The sequence below is a fragment of the Equus caballus genome, chromosome 10, assembly GCF_041296265.1.
Source record: "Equus caballus isolate H_3958 breed thoroughbred chromosome 10, TB-T2T, whole genome shotgun sequence".
Lineage (NCBI taxonomy): Eukaryota > Metazoa > Chordata > Mammalia > Perissodactyla > Equidae > Equus > Equus caballus.
In genome coordinates, this window is record NC_091693.1 from 87554737 (window position 1) to 87567342 (window position 12606).

General features: G+C 42.2%; 1 protein-coding gene across 2 annotated transcripts in view; it reads right to left on the minus strand.

Moving 5' to 3' along the window:
• The window catches only part of SGK1 (serum/glucocorticoid regulated kinase 1), a 108251-nt gene that overhangs the window by 27778 nt on the left and 67867 nt on the right, over positions 1-12606 (minus strand). For both annotated transcript variants that reach the window (XM_070223928.1, XM_070223926.1), the window contains one exon: positions 1805-1880. In XM_070223928.1, coding sequence (XP_070080029.1) covers positions 1805-1880 — 76 coding nt within the window. The remainder of the gene's footprint in view (positions 1-1804; positions 1881-12606) is intronic.

Consider the following 12606-nt stretch of genomic DNA (forward strand, 5'->3'; position numbering starts at 1 on the left):
GGAAGAACATATCTTTGTAACCCCATTGATGACACAAAAATGATTTAAAAGTTTTTTTTTTTTGGAGGAAGATTAGCCGTGAGCTAACATCTGCTGCCAATCCTCCTCTTTTTGCTGAGGAAGACTGGCCCTGAGATAACATCCGTGCCCATCTTCCTCTACTTTATATGTGGGATGCCTACCACAGCATGGCTTGACAAGTGGTGCCACGTCTGCACCTGGGATCTGAACCTGTGAACCCTGGGCAGCCGAAGCAGAATGTGCTCGCTGCGCCATCGGGCTGATCCCCCGCCCCAATTTTTTAAATAAAAAGATCTGAAGTATTCCTGTTACTATTTCTTTACATGCTCTGCATTAGTTTTTCTTGTAACAATTTCTCCAGCTCCAAAAAGTGCCTGAGCATCATTTTCTGGACCTGTCCTATGTAGATTTCCCTCCCATTCCATTTTCTCTACGTAACTTGAGAATCGTTTATTTTTCAGTTGTAACCTTTCCTTCTACAGAGCTTCTTCACAACACACATGCTGTGGATCTCAATGGCTGTGTTAGCCAGTGGATGGCTTCTCTTGTGGTTGTGCTACTAATGGACCAAATGATGGCATAAATAGGCCAATTCACTTTCATGTTTCTTCGTCTTTCTTCGAAAGACATAAAACCAGACAGAACAATTTTTTTGACAGACGAAATTGGTAATAAGTTTAGACCATAAGCCTGGTCTTTGAAAAAAGGCATCAGAGAGGTTTTCACTCCCCTCCTGAACCCCTCCCGCTTCAGCTAATAGGCAGAGTCTGACTGTCTTTTATGAAGAAAAGATTAAAGCAGAGATTTAGCTCGAGCTGCTTCTCGCATGCACGAGAGCGTCTTCTTCCTAGGAAGTGTGATAGAGCACTTGCTCCCGCTCCTGGCTGTGGTGTTTTCTGCTCGTGTGTTTTGGAGATGTCAGCTAGCCTCTTTGAGCCTCTGACCTCATCTCTCACACAGGGTGGGTGGGGAGAGGCTGCCTCTCCTATTTCACAGCGTTGCACAAAGCGCTAAATTAGATTTTTGGGAATGCGCTTTGTAAAACTGTGAAGCCTAATGCAAACATTAGGTACCATCACTGTGCTCTATTTAACCAGAAAAGGTGACAGCTCTAGTATCGCTTTCTTAATTGTTTTAGCTCCTTTTCTTAACCTCCCTTTTCATTTCCAGCATCTGTACTTCATGCAATTAGGCCCCGTGGTTCAGTATATTTGTGAAAAAGAATGAAAAGATGTCTTCTCTCTCCTATAAGAACACATCCTACCCTTTGTCTGAGTGTAGTTTTTAATTGTACAACCTGAAGCATATTCTCTGATCTCAGAAAGTGGCATGCCTCTGATTTATACTCCTGGATGGAGTACAAGCCACGCCTGCCCTCCACGAAGCCTTCTGCAGTGCAACTCGCCTTACATTCTTTAATGCCTTCCTTCCCCTGGAAGAGAGTCTTGGACCAGTGCACTTGCCACCTCATCCTGGTCCTCCGTCCTCCCCTCCAAGAATTAGGCTCTCTCCTCTGTTCCCCCCAGCACTCGAGTATACCTCACAATCTGGAGAGCTGCACCTGCTGGTGTGTGTGCTTTAGCTGCTGAAAAAGAAGATAAAACAAAGGCACCTGTGTTATGAAGACAATGATTGTGAAGTATGTTCAAGTGTTGGACTGGGTATAAGCAAACAAACAAATAAGCAAAAACAAAACTTCCACCAAACCTTGCCTCTGTGCCGGGCTACACTACAACACGCTTCCCGTGCATCGCAGGGCCAGAGCGTATTTTTCCAACAATACCTGAATCATCGTTAGTCCAGAAGGTTCTCGGATCAGGCGTGGTTAAGATGTTGGCAGGATTACATGGCTCTTTCACCTTGAAAACATAAGAAGAAAAGAAGTGAGGTGACTACGTCTTTGCTGTTTCGGGCCTACAGTTCTATAGGCAAGATTCCAAGGCTGATGCCAGCAGATACAGCACATCTGAGGCCCGATTAGGGTGACCAACCATCCTGGTTTGTCCAGGGCTGTGCTGGCTGTGGCACTATGGCATTGAAAGTCCCATATGCTGGGAAGCCCTTCAGTCCTGGGCAAACTGGGATGGTTGGTGACCTAGGCCTGATGCAGCCTCATAACCAGGGCTCCTGGCCGGGGAAGCACGTCGGGGCTGGAGCTCAGCCCCCAGCTCATGCCTTCATACCGTGCTTTATGCAGTCTGCAAGCTGCACAGCTGTCTGCAGAGGCCCCGCACGATTAGTAAACTTATAGTGTAAGGGCGCATCACCTAAGATAGTTTTGGACTTCTACGTTAACGGAAATGGTACTTCTGGAATAAATGCTTGGGAAAACATATAATCAGGAAGGGCTCCTTTTAATTCAGGAGCACTTCAAAATGAATTCTTATTTTATAACCATAACAGAATCTGTACCTTTTTAAGTAGTAGCGCATGCATATGTGCAATAGGTATTACGTATTCAAGCAAGAGGCTCTGCCTAGTGCAAATCCAGCGAGCAGATTCCTTACAGGAAGTTTCAGGGAACAGCAATGATCTGTTTTCTTGCAACTTTATGCTACTGCGATGTGCAACTTTCAAACACATTCTCCATCAGGGAAATAGAAATCTTAGTGTGAAAAAGGACATTCTGTTTGTTTACATTTGGTAGTGTGATAATTTGATTTCTGTGAAAAGTCTCTAGTATTTAGACTTTAATGGATAAACTCCTCCCATTGCGGAGACAGTCAAAGTACACAAGACCGTCATAAGGACTTTGCTTTGCTCCATTCACGTTTTCTCCTCGCAGAAAGTCTTTATTGATGCAGGAAGCAGCGCATCGAGCTAAAGTCGGGAACAAGCTCTTCCTCTGGCTGTGAACCAGCATCAAAGAATGTGTGGACATCAGTATCTCTCAAAGAGTTATTTGCACCCCTACATTCATGGCAGCATTATTCACAATAGCCAAGATGTAGAAACAGCCTAAATGTCTACGGATGCAGGAATGGATAAAAAAGGCAATGTGGTATATACACAAAATGAAATATTATCGGCCCTAAAAATGAAGGAAATCCTGCCATATGCAAAAACATGGCTGAACCTTGAGGACATTCCGCTAAGTGAAATAGGTCGGACGCAGACGGACAAGTGCTGTGTGAGCCCACCGATAGGAGCGATCTAAAGCAGGCAACCACACAGACGTGGGAGCAGAATGGTGGTTACAGAAGCTGGGGTGGGGGTGGGGAGGAATGGGGAGATGCCATTCAATGAGTACAAAGTTTCACTTATGCAAGGTGATTAGTTCTAGAGATCTGCTGGGCAACGTTGCTCCCGTGGTTAACATTACAGGATTGTGCACTTAAAATTTTGTTAAGAGAACAGATTTCATGTTAGGTGTTCTTACCACAATAAAAAAAAAATCTAGGAATAGATCACCATCTGGTCTGTTAATATACCACATAGGCACATAAAATATTTGATACGTAAATATGTAAGTTGTCTACCTTTTATTAATGGAGTTTGCTGGTGATGTAGCATGTTTTTATAGGAAATATGATTTTAGAAGCAAAACTGTGGTAAAAAATATTAAAATGTAAATAAAAATAAAAGGCTGTGTGGAGGAGCACCTTTTGGAGGAAGACACTTTGAGCAGCACTGCAAGGCACCCCTGGAACCCCACTGAGGCATCCCAGAATAAATTCCTGCGGAGGAACCACTCACTCCAGCAAAGGACCGCGCCAGCCGGGAGGAAGTGCTCTGTGAGCCGAACTCTGCATCCGTGAAGATTTCCTCACTGGTTCTAGCTCACGCTTGAGTTCCACGGAACAAAGCCCCACTCTCGTTTATAAAATAACACCTCAAATATTTGAAAGCGGCTGCTCTGTCTCACCTTGGCCTTCCATTCCCAGGTCAGCCGGCCCTCTTCCCGCCCACTGTTCTCAGGAAACGGTTTTAGTCTCTTTACTGAGGTCGCTCTCCCCCCGAAGTCATCCTCTCTGGCATATGAGCTCAGCCCCTGCGAGTTCCCAGGCAGGGGCCAGAGAGTAGCCACTGAAATAAGGAACTGGCTTTCAAGGACAATTCTTGGGGAGACTGCAAGCATTGTTTCCAGATGTGAGTAATTAAAATCCTCCCACAACCTATGAATCTACCAGACTGTGAAAGTCAAGAATGCTCCACTACTTAGCCACTTTTTTTGTACTTTTTTATTCCAAAAAGTCCTAATTGATTTTATAACTATAGACCCATTTAGGAAAATTGCCCCATCTGAGTGTTCTGTCTCCATTAAGCTCTAATTACCTTGTGTCCTTGTGGTGTTTGTGGCAAATGTCATTCCTCCAAATCTCATTTACTTATGAATGACCCTTTATCACTATTTGTTTAGAAAGTTTTCTACATATTGAAGCTGCTCCTGTTAAACTCAGGTCCTGGAGAATTCCTTCTTGCGCTTTGTGTTGATCTCGTGCCATATGACATGCTGTTCTCCGTGATTCTCAAGCACCAGAGAGCCTACAGCACGTCATCTATAGAGCACGTATAGTGTATTTTCAGCACGTTTCTATAAATCTATTAAAGATTTCATGTACTGCCCCAGTTTATAAGCGGTGCCCTATAACTAACTCCTGTGGTTTTAGGTACTTCACAGAAGTGAGAAAATTCATTATCAGGTGTCAACCCTGCTGAGTCTGCACAAGGCCCCTGAGCCTTGGCACAAAGTTGGAAGCCGAAGAAGTGACCGGCACCTTGAGTTTGACTCCTGGCTGAATCCACAGTGGGCTCTTTGGTTCTGTCCCTGGGAAGGATGTACGGTAGGACATACACCTTGGAAGTGCGATTGGAGAGGGATGAAAAGGTGATTATATAACAAAAACAGCAGAACAACATTATGGAGCTTTTAAACATTTATAATGGAAAATTTCAAGCATACACAGTAGTAAACAGTATAATAAACCTCTATGTACCTATCATCCAGTTTTAACAATTATCAACATTTTGCCAATCTGATTTCATCTATTCCACCCCTTTTTAGGCTGGAATATTTTAAAGCAAATCCCAGACATCATGACATTTCATCTATAATTTCTTTAGAATGTGTTTCCAACTGGTGATATATTTTTTTGTATAACCATCATGCCATTATCACAACTAACAATTTCAACAATAATTGGATTTATTAAAGATTAATGAAGGCTATTAAAGCTTATTTATTTCCTAAATGACAACACATGCATCTGAAAAACAGAATGAGTACTTGCCCTATTTTGCACACAAAGCAATTTGATGGTTAAAAAAGAGATTCTTTACAGCTGTGAGCTCCACAGAATCAATGGAACTTATCTTCACTTATTTAAATCATTATAGGATTTTTGGGGAGGAAGGATCTTAAAAAATCATTTTTCTAACAGAAATGGTATTGTCTTTCAATTTATTTCCTGTGTGTCCCTAGAGGTGAAGGAGGGAAAATTTCCCTGCCTGATAGAATCCAAAGGGTTGGCATGTGAAGGGGAAGGGAAGAGGACGGTCTCCATAAGGCTGCTGCTAAATGCCTCATCCCTAGAGTTTTGAAGTCTAGAAGCACTTTCATAAGTTACTAGAACATGAGGACATTAGAAAGACTTGAGTTTTAACCTCTGGGCTACATAAAGTCAAGACATCCAGGTTAAAACTTTATCACATCAGATGTTTTGGAAATTCTACAGCAGTAGTCGGGTTCAGGGGACCAGAGATTTAGGGATCTTTTCTCACCTCCTCCTTGCGTAGTTGAGGAGGAAACCGAGGACTGGAGGGTAACACAGCTTAGGGTCGTGACTGAAGAACGGCTAGCGTCCAAGTCTCAGCTGTTACATTTCAAGACGTCAGTTGGGAACCGATATTGATTTCTTAAAAATTGGATTTATCCTCAATTTTGAAATTAATTCAGTTATACATGTCATTCAACAAGTATTTGGGGATAACCTCCTGTAGAGTGGGCACAGTGCTAGAAGCCACAGGCATAGATGGGGACCAGAAGGACATGTCCCTGCCCTCACAGAACTTCTTGCAATGTTGGTAATTGAGATGAGTGTTATAGAGGCAAAAACAGAGGGACATGACTAGGGAGCGAGGTGATATGCAGTCATTTTAGATGCTTTAAGGGAGTCTGTCTTCTTACTTATTTTTTAAATAAGAATCACCAGAATCAGTGATCACCCATCTGTATCTGTAAGTCAAAACACAAAGCAAGGTAGCCACACAGAGCTGGTTTGACTGGAATCCAAGTCCAACCTTTATTCTATACCAAAGCAGATAATTAAATTCTTAAGTAAAAATTGTTTTGGAGGCTGGTGTTTGTTTTTTGTACTTGGGTCAGAAAAGGCAATTGATGTATGTTTACTGACTACGTCACTGATTTGGTAGGACTCAAAAGATGTTAAAGTGGCCACACTTAATATATCACAGAATAACAGTATTCTGTGGGTAGGATGGATTTAACAGATGACTTAGTTGAGCCTTCTTATTTAACAGATGGGAAAACAGATTCTGAAAGAGGTAAAATCGCTTACACAAGGTCACACAGCTAGTCAGAAGTTATCTATGTTGTTTATAATATATCCACTGTGGTTAGGAGAAGCCTCTTTGCATTTATTTTAGATAGGAATTGATAGAAGTAATAAGATATGACTGTTTAGAGCATGGGCTTTGAAGTTAGGTAGACCTGGAATAAAATATGGCAGCCCCACACTGGGTTACACTCTGGGCAAGCTGCACAATCTTTCTTAGCCTTAGTCTCCTTATTCGAAAAATTGGCAGTTAGAGTTAGGGTTAAGGTTACGGTTAGGGTTAGCTTCCTCTAAGGTTCAACAATTGTGAAGAGTTATTATTATTCATGGTCATACAATCAGAGTCATACAAATGTCAATGGGAGTATCAGCACTAAGAATGGAGGCTGGAAGAGGCAGACTCTTTTGATAGAAAAGGTTTGCTCTGTTAATTATCTACATGCAAATAATATCGGCAAAAGTAAAAAGATTTCTCTTCGGGTGCTGTGCTTGCTGAGCACCCAGGCTGGAGCTATCTTTGCTCAGATACCTGCACAGCTCTCCTCTCCTTCAGGTATCTGCTCAGATGTCTCCTTCTCAATGAAACCTTTCCTGACACCTGTTCAAAATGAAAACCATCTCTCCCTTCCTGCACTGTGTTTCTCCACGGCACTTACCATCTCCATATATGTAATTGTCTCATTCTTTTTTTTATGGTCTCTTGTAAATTTCTTGAGTCCTGTAGGAGTACTTGGAATACAGTAGGCATTCAATAAATATTTGCTGAATGATTGGATTATTAATCCCTAAACAATTAAAAATGAAGACTATAATTCTCACCCAACTTAAGCTATTGGAATTAAAGGAGATAGTCATTATGCCAAAATGTTGTGGTTTAACACTGTGTCTTCCTTTCTTTTAGAGTTTTAACCCACCTGAATTCTTGGTGTTAGGGTGCTGAAATGATAGAGAGTGGGGTTAGCCAGAGTACTTGACGCGTCCATCAATTATTGGGGGTGAAAGAGCTACCTCCTAATCAAGGAGAAGGCTGGGACCTGACCCGATGTTTGGCTCCTGGCATTGCCATTCAATCTCTTTTTTTTTCAGCATAAAAATGTGGAAAATTGTTTAAGCTATACTCTGCTACCAAATGTGTTCAATAGAAAAAATTGGTAAAGATTGACTGTTTTCATCTTTCTGATATTTTCTATGACTAGAACAAAATATGTGGCTGGAAAAAATAATCTTCAAAATTATTTCTATAGATTCAGGCTTAGTTAAATAATCATTTGGATTTGTCCATGACTAGTGCATGTTTGGAGTTTTCTTTCTTCCATCTAAGACACATGGCTTTTCATTGGTTCTCAATCATGACTACACATTACAATGATAAACTTCAAAAATAAACACCAGTGCCAGGACCCCATGCAAGGGGAGAGGGGACTAGGGTATCAGTATATTCTTAAGCTCCCCAGGGATCTCTTGCTTAAATCAACTTCTGTCAAACAGAAGTAATATGGATTAACTGGTATTTATCCACTGGGTAGAGGGTAGAAACGTGGCTATTTCAGCCTCATTGCATAAGTGTAATATGTATAAGTGTAATATAAGGAATGATTCCCAGGTCCAAGTTAATGATGAGCAAACATCCGCTCCTAGATTTTATGGGGAAAAGAGAAATGTTTGGACTGTCTCTCATTGAAAATATTTTTTAGTATTTTTCTCCTTGAGCCTTCCTCCAAAAAGGTATCTGACAAGAGGGGAAAAAATAGAAATCTGCATGTGGATTTTATGTGAGGATCTAGGATAAATGTTCCTGCTGCTTCTCTATACGGAAGCTATGTCAGACTCAAGACCAGAGTGATTATAATTTGTTCTATGCTATAATTCTTAATGTTTAATTTTCATTTAATAAAAAAGTCTAACATTCAATCTTCCAGTAAGACTTTAGCCGTAGAGTCTAAAGTGTCAAATGCAATTGCCAAAAAATGCATGCTTTCTTTTTCCTCTATGAATGGAACTAGACATCACCGTTTAAATACCTGCTGTTTTTCTAATGCAGAAGGCTGACTGTACAGTATTTAATGGTCTACAGATCTAAAAATATTCCTTATATGCCTTGGCTTGCGCAGAGTGCTTCTGCAAAACCAGTTAATAATCTGGCCATCCCAAGAGTCCAGAATGTTGAGTTAATTTTTTACAGAGGTTCCCAGATGTGCTGGAAGACACACTCATAGCAGATCAGGCCAACATTTTTTTTCAGATTTCATTTGACCTTTCTTGTATCTGATATGAAACACATGTTAAAAAACAATACCAAGCAATTATGAAATGCCTTTTTTGCATGAGCTGAAACCCCACAAATACATCTTTTACAAGGTTTTGAATGGCAGAGATGGAAGGTTTTCATTGCAAAACTGTGTTAGCATTTAGCCAAGTTAATCACGAGTCTTGACAATGACTCTTTATCCAACATCTCTTTGGCATTCAGTGGGCAGGTCATCAGCCCCATGGAGGAATAAATGGGAGAGCGTCCAGGGAATGAAAAACATGTATACGACGTGTGGAGAAGTGGGTAGTTTTACTCAGTACTGACTTTCAACTCTGAGAGGTGCAGGTTGTGAGGGCAGCCAGATCACGTGAGCACGAAGGTCTGGGACGGAAGCAGAGTAACGCGTGAGTGTGCGCCTGTTCCGAGAAGACCCTGCGTCACCTGTTTCCCGTTGGAGGGATTTCCCGTACACGCCTCTTCTTTCTGTCCGTATCTTCTTTTCTATCTATTTTTTTGGGGAGCCCTAAGGAATCCCTACGTGAACTGTGTATTTTATCATTCCTATGGAGATCCTACATTTATGAAATATCCTTGTGGTCAAGCTTGGTCAAGGATCGACAAGACATTCCAGATAATTAAGGGCAAGAGACTGCTAATGAGAAACAAATGATGCTGCCTTCAGAAGTCTTTGAAAAGGCGGTAAATGCCTCTGCAACCAGTGTTGAAGTTTTTCCTAGACCTAGAGTATTGGGCATTTCGAGTCATACTATATTTCAGCATAATAACTACTAGTAATCTTTTTATGGAGTGTTTACAATGGGCCAGGCACACTGATTATCCCATTACTCAGTTAATCCTCAGAACAACCTCTGGGCACTCTTGTTGTCCCTTTTAGGAGGCAGGGGAAGTATGGACAGTTAACTTTTAAAATCTTATCCAGGGAGGTGACATCAGCAACACGGCAGAGTAGGTGCCTCCCAGCTCCTGTCTCTGGCCAGAGCTGTCAAAAAGCAAGCAGAAACTGTCAGAGCCAAATTTGGTAAAGTTCTGGAGAATAGTTGAAGGTTTATGGTAACCAAAGGAAGGCTGAATCAAAAAAAGGGGGGGGGGGGGGCGGGGGGGCGGAGTCTCAAAATGGTTGGAAAGCTTTGTGGTGTTGTTACTCACCCTTACCCCACCCCTTCCCTGGTTCAGTGGCAGTCTGGAAGAGTCGGCCCCCAGCCCCCCAATGCCCCAGCCCTCGTCCAGGATGTATGACTCTTTGATCCCGTCTGGGAGCTACCAAGGGACTGATGCAAGGCCAGAAGAGCAGCGGGCACTGCCGGGAAATCAGGGGAGGTGAGGGACAAGCCGGAGCCTTCTAGGGCAAAAGACCCCACCTAAAGCCCAGGGGGAAAGTGGACTGTGGTAGGTGCTTCAGGTTAGCTCCTGACTCTGTGCTCGCAACATCCCTGTGAGGAAGGTACCATCAGCATTATCCCGTTTTACAGATGGGGAAACTGAGGTGACTTGGGAAAGGCAAGTGCAGCTGGCCAGCCCGGGCTTTTAATCACCACATCACAACGCCTCCAAACGTATGCACACTTGAAGGCAAACGACTTAGATCATAACTGTTATACTGGAGTATATTAACAAAGTCATATTTGAAAATTTTGCGTGAAATTTATTCTTTTTAACTTTAGGGCTTTTTTCTGCCTTGTGAACCTGTTTGAAAGAGAAGAACAAATGGAATTCATTCTTGATAGCATCGGTGTTTGCTTTCTTCCCAGATGGTGTACCATACATAACTGTTTTAAGTATTAGTTTGTTGTGGGAAAATGAAGATGATAAAACAGGATGCCTTTTCAGAAAGTAATGGTTAAAAATTAATTATGGAGGCCAGCCCCATGGCCAGGTGGTTAAGTTTGCGCACTCTGCTTCAGGGGCTGGGAGTTCGCCAGTTCGGATCCTGGGCACAGACCTACACACCGCTCATCAAGCCATACTGCGGCAGGTGTCCCACATAGAAGAACTAGAATGACCTACAACTAGGATATACAACTGTGTACTGGGGCTTTGGGGAGAAAAAAAAAAAAAAGAGGCAAATTGGCAACACCTCACCAAAAAAAAAAAAAAAAGCAGGGAATAGTTAAAAAAAAAAATTAGGGACAAAGCTCCACTTCCGGGAAATAGAAATGCAAAAGAAGAGGGAGCAGAAAAGGCACAAAAATACATATTTCCTAAATAAAACAAAGCTTTTCTGCAGCCTATTATTTCTAATTTAGGTATTCTTAGGCTGTAAGCTCTGTAGAAGAAGGAACTGTGTCCTGAAGTATTCACCAGCCCATCTCCAGTTCCTTAGCAGAGTGACGTACATGCATCAGCATAGAGTAGATCAATAGATACTTGTTGAATGAATCGACGATAACCGATTGACGATAACCGTGGTTTCACTTTTGTGTATATCTTACTCAAAGCCGGAGTAAACAGCTACAAGTGATTGCTTCTGCTACCTTGTTCCCAACGTATCCCCAGGCCTCCTGTGGGGAGGTCCAAATGCTGTGTATACAGAGAATGAAAATTCAGGTCTTGTACCTGCTGTGGTTGGTTGCTACAAATCTGGGGCTGGAGAGAGAGCTACCAGAGGTACGTTTATGGCAAGACTTTGTCTCACACATGCACTGTGCCTGTTAGTTACCTCGATGTGGTCCCCAACTTCCCTTACTCTTCCCAGTCACTATTTTAACCTAACAGGAGTAAGCCTGTAGCACCCAAGTGCGTAAAGAAAAATGAATCTGAACAGTCTATTGCTTAAACATCTGCTAAAGTCGCTCCATCCTGGTATATTTACTCAACAACCATAGGAAAGCGCCAATTCCATTTGTATTGGTCACATATGTTTATTTTCTTAAAGGAAATGGAAGAATATCTTTTCTGAGCATTCATGGAAGTGATGCATTTTTTTAACTAAATTGATTTTTGAGGAGAAAGGTAACTCCTGATTAGCTGATGACGTGCCTGGAGAAGATGTGTCCCCAGTCCCACGCCCCAGTAACCACCACCGACAGTTTCTCATGGGTTCTTCCAGAAAATGCCCAGGCGTATATACACAAATACATATCTCAACGATTTCCCGTGTGTGTGTGTGGGGTGGGGGGTGCGCTCCGACATACATCTCTGGGCTTTGTTCTCCATGGAAGATAGCAAGAAGGAGGCCTTGGGGTCAGGAATGGGAAAACCAGGTCAAGAGAAAAGGAAAAGTCTTGCTTAGAATCTTTATCATTTCTTCCCTGAGCTCAACACTTCTTTTATCAACACCTGTTCCCCCAGTTAAAGCCACTAAAAAGTCTATGTGAAAAAAGGCCTGGAGTGGAGGGCATGAGAGTTTCATGTGATAATTAAAGGGAGTTGAGCTTGCAGCAGAGCTGCTGAGGAAGGCCAGAGGAGAAGCAGCTCAGAACACAGCAGTTTCTGTAAATCCTCCAGACGAGTTAGACTTTAGCCCTTGATGCCATGGGAGACCTGCCTCCCACATGATTGTGGCGGATCGTAGCTGAAGACAGCGCCCTTGTTTACCCCCACACTCCTCAGATAGCCTGGGCTACGGGTTGAAAATCTAAGTGGGAAATGCTTTGCCCATATATTTTAAATGATACGCATTTGACTCTTTTCCCCATGTAAGAAGATAGGGTTAGCAATAATGGTATTTGGTTAGAATATTCATGCTGGAGAAGAAAAGGATATTCATAATAATATACAGAACTGATTTTTAAAATGGCAATATTCAATACTGGCAAGAATTTAGTAAAACTGTTGTTCTCATAGATTGCTCATTGTATT